The 24261-nt window shown below is 44.2% G+C and overlaps 1 protein-coding gene across 3 annotated transcripts in view; it reads right to left on the bottom strand.

Annotated features, from left to right (window-relative positions):
- Positions 1-1346: 1346 nt before the first annotated feature.
- COP1 (COP1 E3 ubiquitin ligase) overlaps positions 1347-24261 on the bottom strand; it is a 125454-nt gene continuing 102539 nt past the window's right edge. For all 3 annotated transcript variants that reach the window (XM_080348360.1, XM_080348361.1, XM_080348362.1), the window contains 2 exons: positions 4762-4806; positions 1347-2461 (listed from right to left, as the gene is read on the bottom strand). In XM_080348360.1, coding sequence (XP_080204486.1) covers positions 2444-2461; positions 4762-4806 — 63 coding nt within the window. In that variant the 3' untranslated portion in view covers positions 1347-2443. The remainder of the gene's footprint in view (positions 2462-4761; positions 4807-24261) is intronic.

Here is a 24261-nt window from a genome sequence, read left to right as displayed (position 1 = left end):
AGCCGCTGTGTTTCTAATTAGGGCCAGACACCAAATTTGCATTTTATCTTGATTGAAACAGAATGAAAAATGAAAAAATAAAGGCGTCCAATGTTAAACTGTTTTCCCTGGTTAATTTAAGGAGTAACCTTACAGCATTCAAAATAGCTGTTTGTTTTTTTTTTTTCTTCTAAGATCTCAACTTCATCAGTGATTTCAATTTAAAACACTGAGGTCCTTCAAGTAGGGGGAGAGAAGGAATGAGGTCACCTGCCAAGCAGGGGCTGTGTGGCATGGAGACGGGTACAACAGCAGCAGTTTGCAAAATAGATCAGTAAGTGTTGATAAACAAGCCAGAGGCTGAGGGGAAACCCATGCCTGGAACACCAAAAGAGGACACCTTTGAAGGTGGCTGGCTGGGAAGGATGCTCCGCACAGCCCAACACAGTCACCCAGCACCAAATTCTCTAAAGATACAGCAAAAAAACAAGTGCTCAGAGGGATGTTTTCTTCCACCACAGTGGCTCGTATGATGGAGACCTGCAGATCGCACCTTGGAGCAGGACGCAGGCCAGCGTGCTCTCTTCTCTCTCTTTCTCTCCTCCCCACCAGCAGGCCAGGAACCACGGAAGAAGAAACAGAAGTCAGCATCCACACCTCTCGGAGCTGAGCGTCATGTTTTCTCCCCACTGGACAAGACTCTTTAGAAGCCAACAGCAATTCCAGTGTGTCCCACACCCTTCAAGGTGAGAGCCACAGCTGGTGGTTGAAGGAACATCTAAACCCCCTGTGCTCCCACTGGAAACAGGCACCTGTGTTGAGTGAGGGCACAACCTGTCTCAACACTGCTGTGAGGCTCCATCCCCGCTCCTTTGTTTGTACCCCCAGGAGCATCCTTGGTTTTGTTTTCTCTTCTGTCCTGTGACTAAGGAATGTCAAAAGACCTCACAACCCTTCCAGGAAGATCAGAATCAGGCTTTTAACACCTGGAAGACATGAGACACCTTTTGCACGGCACCATCAGTTACCACTCCTTGATGAGTAGCCCAAAACTGCAGCACGGCTTTGCTTTGCCAACACAGGGAGCAAAGTCCCTGCAGCCTCAGAGACGCAAGGGACATGTGTACTGCAATGAATGAACGTGGAAAGGTTCTGTTTGCAAACCAAAAACACCTCCCCCAGGTATCACCACAGACATTGCACCTTTGTCAGCCGCAGCCAGGACGAGATGCTACACTCACCGATTCCATTTCCAAGCCAAACAGGTTCTGGCAGCAATGCCAACAGCTCAGCACAACTGCTACTCGTGGCACCTGTCTGCACCTTCTTCCCCCTCCCTGCCAACAAAGCAACAACGACTCTTCGCATCATGGTTTATTCCCCCTCCGTATGTACAATTAAGTGTATGCATGACCATTAAAAATAAGGCTACTTATATCATGGCTCTGAAACAAGTTACAAACCAACTCCATCCCCTCTCTTATGACAAGATTTCAATCATTTGGCTTCCACGGCGTGCAGAGAGGGGCAAATGCAACCAGACCACATGGGCAATGAAGTGGTGCAGGGCTTTGGTAACTGGATCTAGAAGCTTCCTCCTCTAAGCTGAGATAGTCAAACACAGCCAGGTCAGCGGGAGGGAGATCGTTATCCCACAGCGTCCTGGTGAGGTCAAGTCCAGGTCCCAGGCAACTGCAGGTCACCTCATCTCAGCACGGCGCATCTCAGGACGTTGCTGGTGGCAGCAGAGGGACAGGGTGACACAGACAAGAGGACAACTTCACCCTCCCCTTCGGGCACAGTGAGAGGAGGAAGGGGAAGCTGCCTTTCTCTTCTTGATGACCACAGGACTTCAGTCTCCCGCGGTGTCAACCTGTGCGACGTTTCTCAATATTTAACACATCTAAAAAAATAATAATTAATAAATCAAAGGAACAACAGAACCATATCACTGTGGGTTCTCAAAGCGAATTGCTTGCATGTCCAGGTAAGGCTTAGAGACTTTCTTTTTCTGACAGGGATGAAGAACAGTCCAGATGAAAGTAACTGGAGATGTGCAACTGAGGACAGCCCTGTGTGTTGCTGTAAGCTCCCTTCCCAAGTAAATCTGTTCCCATATGCAACAAGAGAGAATCTTCCAGCTTCAGCTTGTGGCTCAATAAATTTTATTATTCCTTTTTGTTTTTATTTAAAAGAATTTGTTTTCCTATCATAAAAATTAGACAACCATACCACCACCAGCAGCAGCAAAGTCTGTGGAGTTAATGTTGATGGTAGACAGTTCACTGGTGTTTCCAGTGTCTCAAAATGTCCTACAAAGTTCATAAATGGAAAAAAACCCAAACATGATGGTTTTGGGGAGGAACATCAAGGTGGTTTCGGTTTCTTGTCCCACTGAGGATCCCAGATGAATACTGTAGCATATCAGCAGGACCAAGTACCTCATGCCTTGAACGAAAACCCTTCATACCAGCTCCAGTACCTGATTAGTAGGGAAGACGAGACATTTAGAATAGGAATTTCTTACATTCATTATCTCCTACATCAGCAAATAGATCATTAGGACAGGACTGACCCTTCCATCTCCGTCCTTTACCCTTTATTTACCAGCACGAAATAATATCACGCAAATGGGATAAGCCCTTGGCGAGGATCCTGATTTTGATGCCTGCTTGTGCTAAGACAAATTACAGCGTGAAGCAAAAATATCCACAGTTGCCCCATTTCCACTCATCCCAATCAACCAGCTCTTGGAAATCAGAGATTTTGTCCTCTCAACCCTCTGTGCCGACATTTATTTCCCTTGTCGATGCTAAGATGGTGCGGCAGCCTCTGCAGTCAAAGTCTTGAAACAGCAGAAAAGTGACTGTGAGGGCTGTCACAGCCTGTATTAACCTGGTTGGGTTTTATTGGGAAAAGCTCTAGAGACTTAACCCATAGGTACTGCCTGGCACAGCGTTTACTCCCAGACTGGAGTGACTTCGTGCAAACCCAGTCCTATCCCAGACCGTCCCACCTTCCCCCGCCAAAGGCACATGGAAATACTGGAGTTCTGACAGCCCTGGCTGTTTGCACGTTTCTCCGTCTATCTTCTCTCATTAACAAGTAAAGTGCATGAGCAAAACCTCTCATCTCTAATCACTCTCCTCTTGCTGCTGGATTCACTTCAAGATATCAAAAGCATCTGTGCATTTTGCCTGTTTACTAAGAAGGAAGTGACCAAAGGAATGAACAACCAGTTACAAAGACTGCTAAATAAATCGTCTACGAATGAGAGGCTGCAGCATCACACATTGCAAGAGCCAGAGCAACCAGGCTGCCAGTGGCCTAAAAAGGAGGAAAAGAATAAATCGTGACACACACTCTAACACAAACCATTTGGGTCTCCCCCCATTCCTGCTTTGTGATTTTTCTAGAACTGTTCAGACCAGCAACTCTGGTCTGGGTCCATAGAGCTGCTATTGTAACAGGGATATGAAGAAAAATCCAGATGAGGACCTCAGCGTCATGAGAGTGACAATCCAGCGTGTAACCTTGCAAACAGCAAGTAAAACCCTTTATCAGCAGCTGCAGAAAGCTGCCAGGGCTCCGGGCTACAAGCTTGCAGCATTAACCACCAAGCCTCAAAAGCACGGCGGAGGTCAACACTGCTGTGTGTAGTTTGGGATGACATCAGATCTGGGCTTCTCTAGAGGATCATCATCAGCTTTGTACCAGTTTGGGTACTGGTTTTGCTTGGCTGTCTAATAGACATGTAAAGAAGAGGAGTCTTCTCCAGATTACTTGGCATTTCATGGATTGAAGAGACACTCTGGAAGGCTGAGGGGTTATATCCTCGCCCTCTACAACTATCTGAAAGGAGGTTGTAGCAGGGAGGGTGTTGGTATCTCCTCCCAAGTAATAAGTAATAGGATGAGAGGAAATGGCCTCAAATTGTGCCAGGGGAGGTTTAGATTGGATATCAGGAAACACTTCTTGCCAGAAAAGGTTGTCAGGCATTGGAACAGGCTGCCCAGGGCACTGATGGAGTCACCATCCCTTGAGAGTTGAACAGGTGCAGAGATGAGATTCCCAGGGACATGGGGCAGTGCCAGGTTTGGGTTAACAGTTGGACTCTATGATCCTGAGGGTCTCTTCCAACCAAAATGATTCTGTGATGCTGTATTACTTGACATTTTGTGTATTGAGCAGATACCCTGGAAGACTTTTAATTTAGGTGCTGAATCTCCAGCAAAATGTTGGCTTCTCAGTGCAAGGAGACAGCTGCTGCTTTTACAGACCCCTGTGCTGGCAGCTGTTGTCTGCTACAGCCAGGCAAAGCAAGGGAGCATCCCTGCTCCTTTCAAACACCACTGCAGCCAGCTGCACACCAGGAGCTCAGCTCTGGGCTCTGCTGCACCCACCTGGGCAGCAGCAGGTGGAAGACGGGCTCTGGTTAACGCTGGTGAGATAACACACAGCCTCCGCTGCCACAAAAAACAGCATGACGCTTGTGCCAGTCTTTCTGTGCCACCAGGACCCCGAGGAGTGACAAGGGACAAGCAGGAGCTGGATGGCCGCCAGCAGCTTTTCCACACCTCGCTTTAACTCTTGTTTCATTGCCGGCGCGCTGTCTGCTTGCTCCGCCATGTACCAGAGGCAAATACATCATTTAAATTACAAACTTCTACAGTTGAGATGACCTCCTCTAATGGTTTCTCCTGGCTGTACAGTTTCTCTGACCTTGCTCTTTACTAACAACAGATTCAAGTGTTTAAATAGGAGATGCATGAAATAACTTACCTTAATTGTACCCTGACTGTTAGCAGCAATCAGCACATTGGACTCCTGGAAAAAAAGGAAGAGGTAGTATTACAATCTGCCATTACTTTAAAAATTTTTTTTATGGAAGAAGCAGTAGAGAATAAAAGAAGTTGTTTTTATCTTAAACATGAAAAGTATATCTTATTTCAAAGAAACTTAACTTCCCATTTTCAAGATGCTTTCAAGGCTAAAAGTCTTTTTATAAAGTTATATTACCTTGAAGAATTAGAAAGCAATAATCCTTAGTGCTTGTACAGAGCTTTAAATCTCCAAAGCAATTTACAAACATGAATTAATCCTCACAGCCTCCCTGTGAAGTGGGCAAATAATAATAATCATTTTCATCTTTTGGCAGCATCCGGACAAAGGTCTCCAGTGCCCTAACTAAACCAACTAATCACCATGACAAAACCTCTCCAGTTCCAAGGCCGCACAACCTCTCCCACAGCCAAGAGGTTTCAGACAAGTAAAACAAAGAGAAGAGATGAGAGAGCAATAGCAGATACACCCAGCGTAGAAGAGAAGATAAACAGGGAGGGCTCCAGCTCCGCTTTATTCAGAAAGGCGGCATCTATTTACCTCCTGCCAATTGATGGAGTTGCCTTTGGAGACATCCTGCTTGTCTGCAAATTAACGGTCTGCTGCATCAGTCGGGCAACCCTCGGGCAAGAACTGGGTGCCAGCCGCAGACGGGAGACACGCTCTGCCCTTCCAACTGCGAGCAGGGAGTGCAGAGGCACCCCCCAAACCAAGATAATTCAGAGAAAAACCCAAAGGAACATTATGATGCCAATAAAACTAAAGAACCAAAGTGCTAGGGTGCTGGCAACAGCCCTGGAGATGCAGAGGTTGAACCATTGCTCCCAGACCTGCATCCCAGTAATTGTAGCCAAACCACCGTCGCAAACTGTTTTCTCTAAAGACATCTGATATCTTCTCCCAGACACATCCTTCAATTTCTCTTGCTGCTGCTATCCATCCCCAGACAAACTTGCCGTAATTATCCCATTGCTTAGCACATGCATTTTTAATAAACTCAGTGACTAGCATACACCCCGCTCCAAAGGAAACAGAGAGCCAGCCCGATCCAGCCCCGACAGGGTCGCATGTCACCTTGCCATGAGCTTTGGGACTTTGCTTTGAAGCTGGTGACTGTGCAAAGGGAGAAAAAAAAAGTCCTTTTCAATGCAAAACCCCACTTTTATCAGGTAAGAGTAGCCTTGTGGTGGACCACTGGGCTAATTGTTATAGATAGATTTGTTCACCCTGGTACATCCATTAGGGGATTAGTTAAGACTCCTGATATTATCTCACCAATGATCCTCCAAAGTCAAAGCTCCTGAAAAGAAAGTATATCCTCAAAGGAAGCATGGAGTCCAATTTCCATTAATTCGGTGGCTAAAAGAGTCTAATCCTGTGAACTGCCCAGCTTCTGCTTAACAGCATTAGAATCAAAACCCATGGTGGGAAGAATGAGATATAAATGTGATCTGGGGACTAAAACAGAGGCTGGGATGCCCAATTGGATTTCGGAGGCGAGGGAAAGACAGCAGCAGCTATCTGGTGTGCAATGACAGAGGCTTGAACCCCTGAGTACAGATCATCCAGGGTTTGAACGATTCCTGTTTGTACTGTGAATGACTGGTAATTCATCCTGCTGCCTCAGTCTACTGGGGTACCACTGCAAATGAACTTGGCTTCGATGAACAGTTTTACCTGCTAAATAAAATAAAAACGCCAGAGGGTAATATACTCTCACTCCCTTGTTCATCAGAAGTCACTGGTGTTTTATTTTTATTTATTTTTTTTTTTTTAGCAGGGTCTGAGCTAATCACTGCTCCACTGCTTTCATCCACAACCATGAGATGCAAACAGGAGCAGACAGCAGCAAAATTAGCACCAAATCTGTCATCGAACAAACAGTGACTTGCTTGTTAAGACTCTCTGGCACTGCTTCCCCAGGAACACAGCTAAGTAACTTGTTTTTAATCCTCTAAAGAAACAATTCTCTTCTTTTTATGTTGCCTATAAAACAGCCAATGTATTCAACATGTTAAACAGCCAAGTGAGTCATGAAGTTACGTCGATCTGTAGGTTTGTAACTGGTCACAGTCGTGTGCATGCTGAACCAGTCCTTTTGCCAGGACATGTGTGGAGGGAGTCCCCATGTCCTCAAAAGGCCACTACCATGGCCACCGAACTGGCACAATACCTGTTTCCCCTACAACACCACCACAAGCATCTATATATCTCAGGCATGAAAACCAGAGTATCACTATTCATTGCGGTCACGTGTTCTACTTTAACATTATCACCTGATGTTTTTATGCAGGTGAAGAAGGTTGAATGGCTGACCTTTTCCTCATCATGCCCCCCAATTCATTGTCTGCAGGAGCCAGAAACTCCCACAGCAGAGGCAAAGGGGATATTGGAGATCCAGCCCAATTGAACAGTTCTGCCATGAACAAATTAGTTATTGAAATGACTCTATGTAAGCATTTCCTTCTAGAGGTGGTCAGCACCTATAGCTCTTCTTGACATGAAGGTCTGCTGCCTTTGATAAAACAAGACTGTAGAAAAAAATGAACAAACAACAAAAATCAAGAGATAAGGGTTTACTGTCTGGCAAGCAACAGCATTTTGTTCCACACGGCTGCTAATCTCAAGTATTACTGCACCTCGGTGGAAAGTTGCCGACTGTGTAACCGGATGAAATGAGGCAACCTCTCCTCTGCACATCACAGCAGATAAGGGGCCATCGGCAGAGATGTGGTGTCCCTTACGACGAGATAACGTGGCACCTCAACAAGCCAGAGACAGCTTAAATTGACAGCAAACAGCTCAAGAGTTTTGGTCCTGTTAAGTCAACTGCAAAGAGCAAGGCTCTGGGGATGTCAAAGTATGCATCTTCTTATTTCTTGGCATTACATACAAATGTAGAAAGAGTCACTGACAAATGTAGGTGCATCTCAGGTCTCAGTCAAGATTGTGCAGGTCCAGAGCAGCTCTAAGATGCTCCAGAGCTGCAGGCCTCTGCACTAAGACTTACCAACAGCCTTCCACATGTGCCAACTTTTTCCTCGATGGCAGAGATGGTATTATGTGAAGTCTGAAGGACAGTTCCTTGACATTGGGAAGGACTTGACTCCACCACAAATCTTCGTTATTGCCTACAGACTGGACACGTATCCACATAGAAAGTAGGTATTATGCAAAATAAAGTTGTAAATCAGTCCTGAGAGCAAAGACAGACCAGAGAGAAGCACCTCTGTCCTGAACCTCGCACATCTCCATCTTCTAGACGTGGCTCTGGATGAACGTGACTGTTCCAAGAGCATTCGCCCTTGGGATTTGAAAGGACTTTCATTGATTGCACCAAAAGAAGAAATTTCTGCAGCACATTCTTGATGGCAAAGAAAAAAACAAAATCAAATTTAGGACCTTCCTGAGTAGATGAGCTACCTGCTACATTCATCATTCAAAGGAATTATTCACCCGGTGACAGCTGGGTTTTGAAGCACACTGATTTCCTTCCTGCCTAGATGAGCCCTGTATTTGGATGGCCCTGGGGAAGCAATTTGTACAGGGAAGGAAGGGAGGAGAAGGCAAGTCTGGCTGACTGCTGGTATTCATGCAAGAACAGTCAGCACTAAGAGAATCAGAAATGCTCTGGACATTTCACAGAGATTGAGGAAACTCAGCGGAACAACTGAAAATTGTGGGAGCTGCTTCACTACAACAGGGAGTAAAAGACAGCTGAGGTTGTAGCTCTCCCAGTCTGTCTTTACATCTTTTTGCAAGAAAACGGTGGTGGTGGGGAACTAAATGAATGTCATCTCAGATAGACAGCTGTTAAAACCACACACACATCCCCTTGGAAAGACACACGCTGCTATTCAAGCAGACTCTACAGAGCAAGGAGAAGCTCCAGACAGAGCCTCTAGCCAAGCTGTACATCCATCCTTCCAGGAACTGCAAAGGCTCCTCTGTCACCCCTCGTCACTAATAAAGAGGCGCCGTGGACACCGCAGCACTCCAGGAGTTAAGCGTCCCTCTCGCCAACGGGCTTGTGCAAAATCACAGCCGACTATTTCATCGTCTTCCTTTCCTGACACAAAATAGAGAGCCTGTCCCAAAGGGGCTTAAAATAGATGAGCACAAATCACTTCCATCTTCTTCTTTCCTTTAATATAAGCCCTTGTGAGACCATTCCTCCTTCTCTGTTATCCCACATAGATCAACCCTTAAAGTGAAATTCAGAAGCTCACACTGAAGGAAAAGCTGGAAGATGGTCTACACAAGAGGAGGAGCCTGGACTCTGACTGTGGAACATCTCGGTCCCCTGACTGGGAGTGAAAACTGTGAATCGGAACACTTACGTGTGAACGCTTCTACAGTTTGTAAATATGCTAGTTTTGCAAAAGCTAGTCTTACCAGGAACAGAGTCTGAGTATTTGGAGGCTGGGAACTGCAGTGGGGAATTAACACCACAGCTTTGGCCACACAAGCCAACACGTAAAAGATGCAGCAGCCTCCTTCGTGCTGCTACCCCGACAAAACTAACCCTAAAAATAATCACTGACTTTGTTTCCCTCAAGGTCCACGCTGAGGAGGAGGAAATGGTACAAAGTGGATTTATTTCTTACTTTTAGGCTCTACCTTCTACAGGTACCAGTAAGAACACAAGAGGCTGACAAAGTTGTTCCTTAGGAGGGTTATTAAGATGCAAGACATGTCGCTTCAAATTGTATGTGCACGTTTACGGGATGGACTGGAAATCCTATTTGGGACTTTCATGGCATTATAAATAATTACAGGCCATAAAGTTTGTGCCTCTGTTACCCCCCCTTTTTCTGCACAAATAAAGCACATTTGCCTTAAACTTCTAGCACAGTTGTCATTGAAGTAAGTGTGAAATTTTTGGGGGATTTTTTCAGCTGGGCTTGTTCTATGGATTCACAGCTAGGATTCTTAAAGACCTTATTTTAAATTAACAACTTCTCACCTTCCCACCCCAGCAGACGTTTTTGCTAACGAAGGGCTGGTTCGTCAGCAATTCTCTTTCAAGCAGACAGACTTGCTGCCAGCGAACACCAAACACTTACTCAAAGAAACTGGCGCCTAATTAAGCAAAGTTGTTGAAACAATGGGAAAATATATCGGGTGAGAAAGCTTGCGCTCAAATAGTCATTGTCTCACGTTATTTATAGGCAGAGTAACAGTATATAGTTGAACTAAATCTAGTGCTGTTTGTGCAGAAAGCCCTTTTTTGAAGTAAAGCTACTCAGGTCCTTACTGAGGATGGCAACTATTACTCCGGTGCTGGCTTTTAGGACAGAGCCGCAGAGCATCTGCAAGACATATTTCACTGAAACTTTTGCCATCGACATCACACGCGAAGCCTTTTCATACATCAGAATGTGTGAAAGCGGCTCCCCAACAAGACCGCCACTGCTTGACTGCTCTTCGCCTTGTAATTAGCAGATTCTAATGGCTTTTCACTCTGAATCCCCTGAGGCCCAGTCATTTTCCTATGACTCAAGTCAGTTTTTGTTTTCAAAAGGAAATTACAAATTCTAACCTAGGAAACAAGGCGAACCTCCAGCGTACAAAAATCAAGAGGTTTTTAAAAGCTAAACTGCTACATTAGATCTCCTCCCAACAGGATGATGTGCTGCACGTGGAATTTTGTTTCCTTTTTATTTTTTTCCCCTGTTGTTGCGATACAATCGTTATTGACGAAGGGGACACGGTGGGATGGTTCAAGTGGTGCACAACCCTGGGTGCCAGAATTTCCTTTATATGCCATCACACTCACCTAACATTAATCCCTTCTGAACAATTTTAAGGGAATATTATCTATACAGTGAACATCAGGCCCAAGCAGAAATTAATTACTCCTTTAAAACCAGCACTTCTTTAAAGAACAAGGTCTTACACACCAAAGATGTCGTACCAAGACACTGCAGGAGCAGCAACACCCAGCTCTCTAGGTTTTAAACCTGGAACAAAACACGCATGTCTGAACTGTGTCTTTTAATCCTTAGAAACTATATTTTTATCTCATTCTGAAGGTAATTCCTTTGTACACATAGAGATAAAGCCTCCTTAGGCTTATCTGGGCCAAAAAAAGCAAAGCAGCAATAACTCAATACATCTGAAAAAGGGCTCGTCTGTGCTTCTTTCTAGCTCCAGCTGCAAATACACAGTATCTTTAGGGTTTTTAAGTTTATAAATGCTACACAATTACATCCACACAGCAAAATAAAGATATTTTCTGAAGCTTCAACCAACAGTTTTACAGATGATGGCACTCCTTTGGCTCACTTTCTATAGAAAGACCTGCCTACAATCATATGCACATGCATACAGTTTTTTCTCATATAGGAATTCACGGACATGCTATAAAGGGAAAAAAGCTTTCAAGCAAATTAGTGTTTTCATCATCCTATATCACGCAGAGCTTGCAGCATCTGCACAAGATGAAGCGCATCTCGCTAGGAAACGTGCACAGGTAGAAATTCAACATCTCCTTGAATCCCTCCCCTTGTTTTTCTGCAATTCCAGACTTTAACCTCTGTGCCAAGGATACTTTTATCAAGGTGGGGTTTTTTTTGACACTTCCACACCTGGTATTTTCTAACTGTGAGTCTCAATACAGAAATATATCCCTCTTTCCTGCTCCCTGAAGAAGCAGTCTTCTCATTTTCTGGATTTTACACTTAATGCATTTTTCTGCTGCTATTCAGACCAAAATCAGCACAAGAAGATGCTGTATAACTGGAAGCTTATTTGCTCTCACATATACCCAGGTCTCCGTATTTGCAGCACATGAGTGTTCAGAAGCAAGCAGCCCAAGGCTTGCTCCAGTGACACACTCTAATAAGTAGTAAGCTATCTCTCAGCCAAGTGAGAAATCACTTTTTCTTAGCATGACCTTCCTTTTCAGGGTGTAGCTCTCAAGAAAACAAGATCAACAAGGCAACTGAAAACCAGGCTAGAAGAAAACAGAAATATGCACGTGTACAGTGCTGCACACAGGCACCAATCTGCTCATTTCTAAGCTGCTTTCTGAATTCAAGATGGAAATGGAGACCAACGAGACTGATGGGAAGAGGGCAAAGCAAGCTCTGCAAAGACAGAAGAGCCAACAAAGTCCATCCCAGGAACTGCTGACATAAGTGACCGCCTCTGTAATTTAGTTGTTCTGGAACAAGACTGTTTTTGATGAGCACCTAGTTTATTTAGAATTCAAGATGAGAATAACTTGTCAGAGCCTTATTATCCTGTATCTACTGCAAAGTGGAGTACGCGGCTCTAACAGCTGTTGCACACTCCCCATCAGGCAAGGTAAGGAGAAACAAACATTGAAACAAAATTATATTGGCATTAACTTTCCATCCCCAAAGGGCAAGTCTTCTCCTCCTCTATCTGTGGGAATATTGAGCTCCACTGCCCATCTATCTGTGACAAGGTCTCTAAAGCTACTTGTTCCTATGGTTGTATATCCTGGGATTTCAGACACTCCCCATAAACAACATGCTCAAGGCCTTGAACAAAGTGGCAGCAGTATATAAATATAGCTTGCAATAAGCCTACAAAAAAGTATACATAAACATGCAACACATTAGCATCAATATTGCAAAACCAAGGGAAATGGGTAGGCATTAGTTTAGTAAAAACAGCTTTTAGCATCTATTCTCTTAATACTTAAAGCCTCCAAATATTCATTTGGTAATTCTAGGTAATGTGATGCTGTACATCGCTTGACAACTGCACAGTCCCAGACCTACTGCCGATACATTTTCCTCCTTTCTCTTCTGCTGTTTGTTGCACTCAGTCATTACATCACGCTGGAGGTGATGAATTTAATCTCTCTCCAGCCAAGGTCATGTTGCCCTGCTCATCAGTGCTCTATGTGGCAAAACCAAGCCCCGGGGTGCTATCATTATTATCGCTATCACTGTTGCGTATGCCTCTCTTTCAAACCCTCATCAGAAACAAAATGAGTCATCTGAAGAAACGGCCACTGATCTGCCTGAGAGTATTCAAGAAACGTGACCTAAATCTGGGAGTTTCAGATTATGATTTTGTGCAGACCGATTGCAAACCATCAGGGATTGGAGGATGTAAACAGAAATGAGTAGAACATGAAACACCTTTTCAGATCAAGCTACCCCCAATCAGACAGACCATCCTATAAGCTCAGCCTACCACGAGTGCTGCCCAGCCTAGTCCTGAAGCACAGCATGGACCACCACTCCCAGCTGCTGCACTGGGAAGGAACAGATGCTGGTGGCTCCTGAGATGCTACAAGACATCCTTTCCTGCTTCTACCAGATCCTCTTGATTTAAACACTCTTCTTGCCCTACTGTGAAGGTCAAATTCCAATTTGTTTAAGCCCTACTTCATGTTTAGTTGGTTCTCTTATGCCTCTCTTTCACACTCCCAACATGTTTATCCCATCTCTCTCACCTCCATTATTCTTCCTCCTCCTCCTTTTTGCCAAGTCAGTGCCTTCTCTTCCAGCTGAACTATATCCAACGGTCCTTGGTTGCCCAGCTCCCTCTTTCAGATCTTCTTCACACTTGAATCAGCAATTTCCTAGTTTGTGCAAGAATGCTTTCATCTTTCTCAGACCATCTGTCCCACATCCTTCAGAGCTTTTGTATTTGTGAGATCATTGTCCCTTGCATGGCATCTCTCATCAAATCCTACTTTCAGCACTCCATTCTTGAGTTTCAACTCTTCTACAGCACTATGAACATCATATCATTTCCATTCTCCCCCTCCTTGCACATCCAGCTTTGGAAATCCTGCTTATAGAAGAGTTCCCCTTTCTTTCCAACCTTTTTGTCTCTAACATCCTAGCACAAACACGCACAACTTCCTTGGGTTCAGATAGGGAACAGATGGTGGTTAACATTCCTCTGGTCCTCGTACCCAGCCAATCAACCAACTACTGCATTTCCTCCCACGGGCCGCCTTCTTGGCTCTCTGTGCTTCAAGGTCCCTGAACTCATTAGTGCACTGGGATGACAGATCCGCTCCTGCGGTACCTGCCTGGGCTGTCAGCTACAGTTCAGCCCCTCACCACCTTGGAAACATCTACCTGGCGAGAAAACAGAAGACAGAAGAATATATGGAGGCAGAAGCCTTGCTGTTAGAGACTGAAACACTGTGTTACTTCATGGGGAACAACCACTGTTTGGCCATAAGCTTTCAACAGGAGAAGGTGATCCACGTCAACTGCCTGGCAGACACATGCACACCCCAGAAATCCTTTCTTTCATGCTTTCTCCTGACATACAAGAGCTAATATCACATAGCAGTTGCCGTGCTGAAGTGGAGCACGCTCCTCCGAAGGCTGACAAATAGTCTGTAAGTTGGGCCAAGAGGGATCACTGCAAGGTGACACATCTCCTGCGTTCTCCGTGAAGCTCAGGACATCGCTGATGCTGCCAGTGGCTTCCCTAGGCCAGCGGCTGGAGTTCAGATCCTGGTATTACATCAATCCCCATGTAGAAATACCATAAAATAAGCCGTTAGCTGGTCAAGCTCCCATGTTCCTTCTTCTCCCAGTGTCATTAGTTTTAGCCTCTAAATAGCTGAGCGATACAGGCTTAAAATTGACTCAACCACCTTGACGTTAATATTTTAAATTATTAAGTCTTAGTTCTCTAATGCCAATAAATCATTTATATGTGCACACCTAATTAACAATCCAATCAGTAAAAACAACTTAGCATTCACAAAGCACATTTTATCAGAGGACCCAAAGACACATTACAACGTTAATTAAGTGTAACAAATGCCCTGACGAGGTAGCTAAGTATTATCCTACTTTGACATGTGGGGAAACCGAGGCAACACAGTAGATTTGCCCAAGGTTAATCCAGATGTTCACAATGAGGTACTGAAGAGAAAAAGCAGGGAGAAATAACACTAAGATGTAACTCTCCTAATAAGCATTCAATTCCAAACTGCAGTATTTACTTATCTGCTGATGAGAAATGTGTTCCAGATGTGTTCTTCTCCCAGACAGACTGGAGGCACAAAGAACTGCTATCAAGCATGCTAAAAATCAAGCCCAAGCTGCAACCACCTGCCAGGTAAGGCTGAAGGCACAGGGTCCAACACGAACATTAGTGACCCTTCCCACCCCACAGTTCACACCTACGCACACATCTGAGCTTGTGGGATGCAGGACACTTACCCAGCTCCCACACTTACATCAGCATCCGGTATGTCCCAAGTGCTCCAACAACTCATCCAACCCTTGGGGAGTTTCACACCAGGCCCACACCCCAGAGAATATGGGAGAAGAGTACAAAATTCCTGAACGACAACGATTCTGTTCACGACACACTGGCCAGTTATGAGTCTTGGAAGATGTCAGGAGTCCCAATTTCCTCACTCTTCTCCAAACCCATTGTTTAACCGGGCTTTCATGCCAGGTGGAGCCTGTCCTACCATCTCCTTTCCCACAGCCAGGAGATGACCCTCACAGTGGTCCCAGACAATGGTGGCACCCACACAACCATGGCAGCTCTGTTTGAGGCTCTTCTGTGCCTAGATCCAGCAGTTCTGGTTGTGTCCCCTGTTTGGTACAGAAAACCACCAGTTCCTGGGGCTAAGGCAATAGTTGATGACCAAATTGATTAACTCAAAGTATCATGGATGATTTTGTTGATGGTGCCTGGCAGCCATCTGGAATTCAGTCCAGTAGTCCATCCTGGGCAAGCCCAGCCTTGTTTTATTCCAGGAACATGAATTCTGCTTTGTATGCAAATTACAAACTGTGGAAATGCTTTAGGTTTCCAGTTACAGAATAATAGAACTGTTTTGATTGGAAGAGACCTTCAGGATCATTGAGTCCAATCATAACCTAACTCCAGCACTAAACCATCCCCCTTAGAACCTCATCTAAATGCCTTTTAAACCCCTCCAGGGACAGTGACTCCACCACTTCCCTGGGCAGGCTGTTCCAATGCCCAACAGCCGTTTTTTATGCGATGAAACATTTCCGACCCAGGTGATGCTGACCATCAGTCTCTTTAGCCCACCTGTGCACCTCTCAGCAAAGCTGGGTGGATTTTCAGAAATTGTCACTGAAACCAAGAGGAGCAACTCTCCTCAGCAGCTTCGGCAACTGGATCTCTATGATTCAGGGACCCAAGTTATCGGTGTAAGTCTGTCTCATGATGGCAGGACACAAAGCCTTTCTCCTCCAACCGGAACGATGTACAAAGTGTAACTGGCATGGGAGCAATCACAAAGTCACCAGTTCCTGCACTGCTCCCTGCCTGAGACAGGGTGTGCAGAAGATTAAACAACACAGAATTCACCTAATTAAAGCAAAAGAGAGAAAGGCTTGACTAATATTAAAGTATTAATGCTACCATAGGCTTAAGACAGAGTCGATAAAGCCCTGAACTAACCTCTATAGACAGAGTATAACTGGTGGGAACACATGCTGGCCAGTGCTACTGAGACAGGCTGGAACGAACAACCTTACTAAATCCCTCACACGACACTGTCCCCTCAAAACAAAAATGGAAGAACAATGAATGCATTACAACCACAGATGGTAGCAATCAATACGGGAGAACGGGTTAATGACAGGAGATGTCAGGAATGATGAAAGGAGCCAAGCTGAGTCGGGCTGGCTGGGTCAGCAAGAGGGGAATACTTTGGCAGGAACTCACAAAATGAGTGAGGGACTGAGGAAATCAATTTATTTAAAATTGATAATGGATTCATACTCTGCTACTGTTCATTTTATATGGTTTGGCTGTCAGCTCTTTGGGGCAGGGAGCTGTCACTCGCTGTCTGCTTGACAATACCTGGCAAATTGGATCTCCTGCTGATTGTAGCTTCTTTGCACCATCCTAATGAAAATCACTTCCACCTCTAAGACTGGCCTGATGCAGAAATGCAAAGAAGGGTCATGTTAAAGCAATCTGAACTCTGACATTTAATTTGTATGCCTTACCTGTAATAACATCTCTTGAACACCCCCACCCATTTTTAAGTGGGATCCCACCACCAAACCACACCCAAACTCTGACACTACAGTATCCCAAACCAATCAACTTTCAAAGTTCTGGACATGTTAAAATCCTGACTGTTTCATTAACAGGTTTTGGAATAACATTACAGGGGGGCTCGAGCACTCATTATCTGTGAAACACATTGTGTATTCTGAACGTTATGCTCACGCCAGCTGGAAAAGAAGGGTGATAGTTTCACTGCACCTGCAAGCCTTCTGACTGTGTTACTGGATGGGCCAGAAGTCTGGCAGCCACAGAAATCAAAACCTTCATTTCTCTTCAGGCCAGGAATAGTATATTTAATAGCAACAGGAACAGAGACATGGGTCTAAGTGTCAGCACTGAGGATGCTGTGTGTGAAGCGGGGGAAAAAGACAACAGAATCCGTAGGATGCTGCATCTCCAGCCGAGGCTGCAGGCAGGGAGGGGGGGTGAGACATCTGCGTGGCAGCTACAACACGGAGAGGGGATGCAAGACACAATGGGAGAGCAAAAATATCTCATCCCCAGAGGCTGCTTACACCCAAATGGCCTCAGCGGCTTGGTGGTAAGAGAGGAAAAGGGAAGGGTACCTGCCTGCAAGGTGGCCCAGGTTGTAGCTGCATAAACCTATAGGAAATATATTTCTTATATTTTTATATGTGTCACATACATGTGCCACAGAAACAAAATCATCAGGGCACAGTGAGACTAAAATAAAAGGGGACAAATGGTTTATTGCAGAGAAAAATCAGGGCACAAACATTAACATGCGTATAAGCTTCAGGAACTCATACCGATACTAATGCTATTTATAACATAGACCCATTTGGGAAAGAGGACTTTGATTTAAGGAATGGAAGTTTAATTAAGGTAAAACAAAAGTTTCCATTAATCTTGAAAGAATTCACAACTCTGCCTTCGACATCCAATTCGGCTAATGTTATAACAGGATCACGCTCAGCACTTCGTACCTGAAACCTCCCGCAATGCGGACGAGGCCAGGCAAGCTGTACCAAACCACATGGCCTTCTCTAGTCCTGAGAAATTGGAAGCTTTCTCCCCCCAAAATACTGTTTCAAAAATGCTCTGAGTGCAGTGGGCAAATATTTTCACTAGCCAGGGCATGCAGGAAAATTATGAAGGAGAAGACATGTTGATAAACTTGAGGTTGGCGACAAAAAATGACTAGAGGTTCTGGTGATATCCCACACTGTAAACTGAGAGAGATGCTGGAATCCCTGAAAGAAGATGCCATTTTTGCAAGTCAATTTTCAAAGTAAGGCCACGGTGCAAAGTATCAGCTTTGATTACCAAATTGTACGGCTGGTAATGAAAAAGACAGTACAGTAAATTCGATTTTAATAAGGTCTGACTGTACATAAAAGGTGAAGAACGTCATTAAACAAAAGCCATACAGAGTACAGATGATACATATGAGGTTGTTTCTCTAATATCCTACTACTGATGCTTTCTCCACTGTATTTATCTTGGAGAAGGGAGTGGGAAGAGCAGACAGCTATGCCTTAGGTATTAAGAATGATGAGAGTACAGCTTTATAGCTTTAGTGCAATAAATGCAAAGCATGACATCTTCCCTACTTTGTTCTGCAGAATGAACTATTCAAAGGACAATAATGAACTTCACATCATATGAAGGACTCAATTGTGCTCTGCTGCCTGCTTCTCCAATCCCATCCATCTGAAACACTCCCAAGTCCAGAAGGACAAGCAAAACCAGCAGGAAAAATGCACCTGAGAAATCAGAAATCATTGGGCCATTCAGCTGCCTAAAAACATTTCAGATTTAAAAACAAAGGATGTAAAAAAAACCCAAACAAACTCAAACAACCCCACCAAGGACTGGGATTAAAGTAAGAAGAAAAATGTAGGATGTCTTTAGACAAGTTCATTGATTGTGCGAGGAAGGAAAAAAAAAACCCCACCAAACTTGACACAATTCTCACAACTAGAGAGAAATTCCCTATTCCTTCATTCACCTTCCACTTTCCCTCTCCTGGACTTGCTTATTCACCTCCGCTAAGGAACACCAGGAGGCAGCCCCTGAATTCTAATTGCATTTGCTATTCTACTAAATCCCCTGGATTTAAATGGACAAAATTAGTGGGACTCGCCTATCGGGCATTCTCTATAATATTAGATGAGAAGTCACCTGAAACTCTAGACAGGCTTTCGTTTGTTCGTGGCCTTTAAATAATTCAGAGAGGAGAACTGTCAAGCTGAAGCGGCAAAGCTCCCTTGACTTTGGACTTGAGCTATCAGACTGCCTGCCTATTGTTTATAGAGACAAAAGGGAAAACATTATGGGATGGTATGTCTGCATGGAAGTCAAGGACTAGAAGAACAAGGGCTGTCAGGACAGAAGTAATAAAAAAAATCAGATGGGAAAGCAAAAGTATGGAATAGGTGAAATACAGACGTACCAGCAAAGCAGCAAGAGCAAGTTGCCAGTTTGGTCACACTATAAATAAACAGTGCTAGCGGTTTCTTGGGTAGTATGATGTCATTCTTTAAAAAGGAAAACCCCAAATGCAAATGGTAGCTTTAATTAGCAATTAAAAGCACAACTTCCCAGCTATACAGCTGCAGCTGCCTCTCCCAGATCTGCCTCACTTCTGCAAAGCAGTGACAGGCATCAGGCAGTGAGCCAGCACTTCATAATCACCCCAAACCTCCGAGAGCTTTTTCAGCCTTCCTCCCTTTTTCCTGGGCTCTTTGGGCAGACAAAGATTTACGAGGTCCTGCCTGGGGACACCAGCAGACCACAGGCGATTGCCCCTGGCATCCCAGGGAGCTTATGCACTTCAAGGTGCCTTTTAGATTTATTTTATTTTTCTTTTAATGACTCTGGGACACGCATTGCTTTGATGAGGTTTTGTACAGTCATTTTCAATCAAAGCTGCAAACCTGGCTTAGAGCAAATGACTGTTTCTTGAAGCAGCAAAAAGAACTGAGAAGGAAGGGGAACCTCAGGACATGCAGCCCTACTCCACCGGTGCACATCTCTCCAACTGGAATTTAATCACCTCTACAGCCAACCTGCTATAATGAGGACTTAAAACCAGCATTCTTATACGAAAACCCATAACTGTGATTACAGTCTTGCTTTAAATGACCGAACTGGATTAACTCTCAGCAATTATACTTATCTCTGGACGCTGCAGACAAAACCCTGCCCAAGGGCTGACCCCACGTGGTGGGACATCGCGCTGGGCAGAGTCACTGCAGGAGCTGTGTTGGCATATTACGGGATAATACATGTGTATGGAGGGGAACGATCTGGTTTAGTTGGCTCTCCTAAAGCAGACAGAGACCTCCACTTCACTCTAGGAAGACTGCAGCACTGGACAAAACACGCTTCTTTTGCCCATGACTGGTCCCAACTGGTCCCAGCAGCTTCCAATCCTACAAAACATCACGATTAAAATAGCCTTTTATTACACTGCCTTTTATCCTGGGCTTCTGACCGTATCAAATCCTAAATGAAACACAAGGCACCGCATGCAAATAAGCTGAAGAAAAGAGGATTCGAAGAATAGGAAAACATCATTAAGACAGCAAGTGTAGCTCAGGAGGTCAAAACCATTGCAGCCAGAAGAAAGAGAAGCTGCATGGGGCACGCATGGCTTTAAAAGCGGCACCGCCGGCTCCTTTCCCCCTCGCTTGGTGCCTGCCAGCTCGCACCAGGGCCTGGAGCTGCCGTTAATAAGTCCCTGAATCTCCTGGCCTTGAATACGCTCCTGAACTCCAGGGAACAGCTTGCCAATGGTGTGCTGCTTGCCAGCATCCCTACAGCAAGGCCATTACACAGCAAGCTGCTTTTTTTTGCCTTTTAAAACATTTTAAATGTGGTACATGCATCTGAAATAAGTATTGCCAGCCCCTAAACTACTCGTCACAGATAGGAATCCCAAAACGAGCTAAGGGGTGGGTCAAGCTCACACTTGGCTTGCGTATCAAAATGGCATCCTTACTCCATTATAGGCTACAACTGGAGATTTAGGACAATCTGACGGTTCTACACACTTCCTGCTGGAAAATAGGGGATTAAATAAACGACATTAATTCTTAAAAGCACAGTTTTGGTGTCAGCGCAAAGAGGAGCAGTGGCTTGTGCTCCAACTCGGCTGGACATGCTCCCCGATGGGCTCAGGTAGCTGGATCCTGAGCTCGCCCTTCTCCGGGTTCCCAAATTGGAAACAAAGCCACATTAAAGTACTTAATTCTCCATCCCGGCCACCCCACAAACTCAGCAGTGGCTCAGTTAATGGCAGACCTTTAAGACCTCAGAGGCTTTTGCAGGTGGAGTGAGCCCTTTGTACTGTGTGCCAAAATAACTTCTATACAAGTTTAACCCATTCCGTAAAACACCTCCTAATAACTTCATTCCAAAAAAACTCAGAAAGTATTTTATTTTCTAATGAGCCAGTAAATGAGGAAAATGCATCTCTTTTCATATGATGTACTCCCAAGCAGCTCTCACATAGTCGTGATTTCTCAGCACTGCGAGACCAAAAAAGGTTTTCAATAAAGTGAGATCTGGGTAATGTTCGACATCACTGTTTAAGGACAATTCAATCATCTTTGTTCTGGATTAAGTCGTGCTCCCGATTAATCTTAACAGAGCAATGAATAGGAAATCCATGACTCGGGAAGTAGGCAGATTTTATCTTTAAACCCAATTCACAAGTAAAATCATCTCTCTTACAATGGATAATTCTGGTACTATTCGAGTTATTTTCACACAGTGGGTATAAAAAAATTATCTCTAGATATCTCAAATTGAAGTGACTGTTTTTAACGCTTCCTGTCATTCTAAACGCATGCAAAACTAACAATACTGTATCAAAAAGAGGAGCTCAACAATCAAGAAATCCATTAAGCTACCAATGACACAAATAGCAAAAAAAAAAGACGTTTAAAAAGACTCAAGTACATAAAGAAAGAAAAATAATGTCATTTTCCTACTGGGATTACAGAAGCGAACAAACCCCCTTGTGTTGCAACACAGTACCTCTGATTTTATAATATCCTTCAGCTACATAAATATTAGAATACAAACCTGAGCTCTGCTGACAAAGGGTAAAGGAAGACAAACAAACGCTTCTGGCATTGGAGTTTTTTTTAGCTAATCTGCTTCATCCTCCCTCAGTTTTAGATACTCTTTCTAAGGAGATGCTTCTGTTGACTCACTCCTCATCAGACACCACGGAGCTGAAGTCAGAGAGTGCAGCTTTTCTCCCAGGCCTGATGATGCCTCAAACGTTTCAGAGAAGATATAGTGAGAATACAGGACAAAATACAGTGGATATAAGAAAATAAAAATAACTGTGCTCTGTCCTGACTGCGCGTGACTTATTTCTCGTCACAGCTCATGTGCGCTGCTACAATCGTCCGCCGAAAAGCTCCTGTGAAGAGTTCATGATCATCCACTGCCCTAGCTACAGCTTCCAAGGAAGAAATAAATGACAGTATAAAGAAAAGGCCTCTAAAAATGAGCCACACACGGTGCATACACAGTATGCATTTGTCTGGATAAGGAGAGGCAGAGATGATGGGGCTTGGCACGCATCACATTCATGACTCCATTGACTGTGATTTGTAGTGAGCTGGGCTCAAATTCCACATTCATACATTACCTGAAATTAATACAGAAGCCCCAGCCTGGCTGGGAATACACCTGTTGGCACCACAAACCCACCTCAAAACAGTTCCAAAAGGAAAACAATGGAAACTTCAAAATATATATACAAAAATGAGTTTTCACAGCTTCCCTCTCTGCTCCAGAATGGGCAATTCCCAGGTTCACAATGAAGAGTAAAAGTCAAAGATTTAGAGATTGTGGTGGGCTTGCGAGGAGGAGACTGCCCTTGTCCCCACTGCTACATTCAGACAGCTCAGTTCTGGGGAGAAAAAAGGAGTTTTACACCAGGAAGAAGAGGGATGGTTGCACAGGATAGCCAAGAGACCTGGAAAGGGTCCGAGGTCACAGTCAAGGATACGCTGGGCAAGCAGCAGCTGTGTTGTGTCCCTTCGCCCTGTAACCGCACATCTATCCAAACATTTGTCCACACGAAATCTCTAAAGCCGTATTTTTCTTATATAAACATCTGAGCATCAGTAGAGTGATTTTTCACAGTGTGGATCTTTGCTTACTTTTGGCAAGGCAAATATATATAAATTCTTTAGTTTTGAACCAAAGAAAACTCACAAGCTCCCAAGTGCAGTCTGCTGCCGGCTATAACACTAGAATAAAAGTTTCACAAGCTGCTAAGTTCTGTTTTACTTCAGATTTTCAGGCGTTTCCCAACAATTACAGTTTCTTCTTTTACATTGTCAAGTCAAGTGTGAACCTAACAAAACCAGAAAGCTGCCAGCGAGATGAAGCCTTTTTCTACTAAATAGGGACATTTGTATTTCACTTCCAGCTCATTTTCTTTTTTTAAAAATACTCCTGCTGGCCCAAATTTATCTTTTCAAATGCTTCAGCTAAGATGCAAGTTGTGAAGCAAGGCACAAGCAGAAGCATTATTAACCTCCTATTTTAATCCAGGATATTTCACTCTAAAGTCAAGACATCCCCCAAGCACATACTCCCCAGACCAGACCTGTTTGCTGCTATTTGGTGGCTGGAAAACACTTGATCAGAGCAACCTGCTTTGTAGAAAGTATTGGAAGAAAAAGGCAATGAGGTGTCAAACTGATGAACTTAGAAACAATGATATGCCTGATTTACACTGGGAGATGTGGCTAGTGATGCTGAGGTTCTGCTGGCACGGGTGGTGAGGAGGGATGCAGCTTCTCCTCCTCCTCCTCCTGCAGTTAATTTGTGTGCTATCTGCAGATTACAGGTAAAAAACCCTTTTTCTTATTAATTGAATGGATCCAAATCAATCTTTCTTCCCACTATATGTAATACTGCTTATCTTCCCTCCAGTATCTCTCATTATTATAAGTAAATGGGAAACAATGCACCGTCTCATCCGCCAGCTCCCCAGGCTGCCCCAGCTACACCTCCCTGCTTAACTTAATATTCACTTCAGAAATACTGGAGTAAAACTATTAAACCCAGTACTGCACCAAACATCTCACTTCTCTCCAGCTTTAGCAACCAGATAAGAGTTTCAGAAACGATTATGACACAAAATAACATATAAGAGACGTAATTGTTTGAAGCACCGCTTCCCTGGCAGAATTCAAAACACCTTGTGCAAGGGTGAACACAAATCCATTCAGCCGCACAACCCCAAATTTAACCGTATCATTTTTGTCTGAAAGGTGCTCATTAAATTACTAAACATAACTTCCCTACCATAGTAGCTTTCTCTTCCTCAGAAAGGACTGATTATTATAATTTCATGTTGAATCCTATATAAAATAATTACATATCCTAATTACATATCCAGGTAGTTCCAATCCAGATATG

This window comes from Nesoenas mayeri (assembly GCF_963082525.1).
Source record: "Nesoenas mayeri genome assembly, chromosome: 8".
Lineage (NCBI taxonomy): Eukaryota > Metazoa > Chordata > Aves > Columbiformes > Columbidae > Nesoenas > Nesoenas mayeri.
The sequence above is the reverse complement of the archived record's forward strand: the minus strand, read 5'-3'. Positions and strand labels throughout refer to the sequence as shown.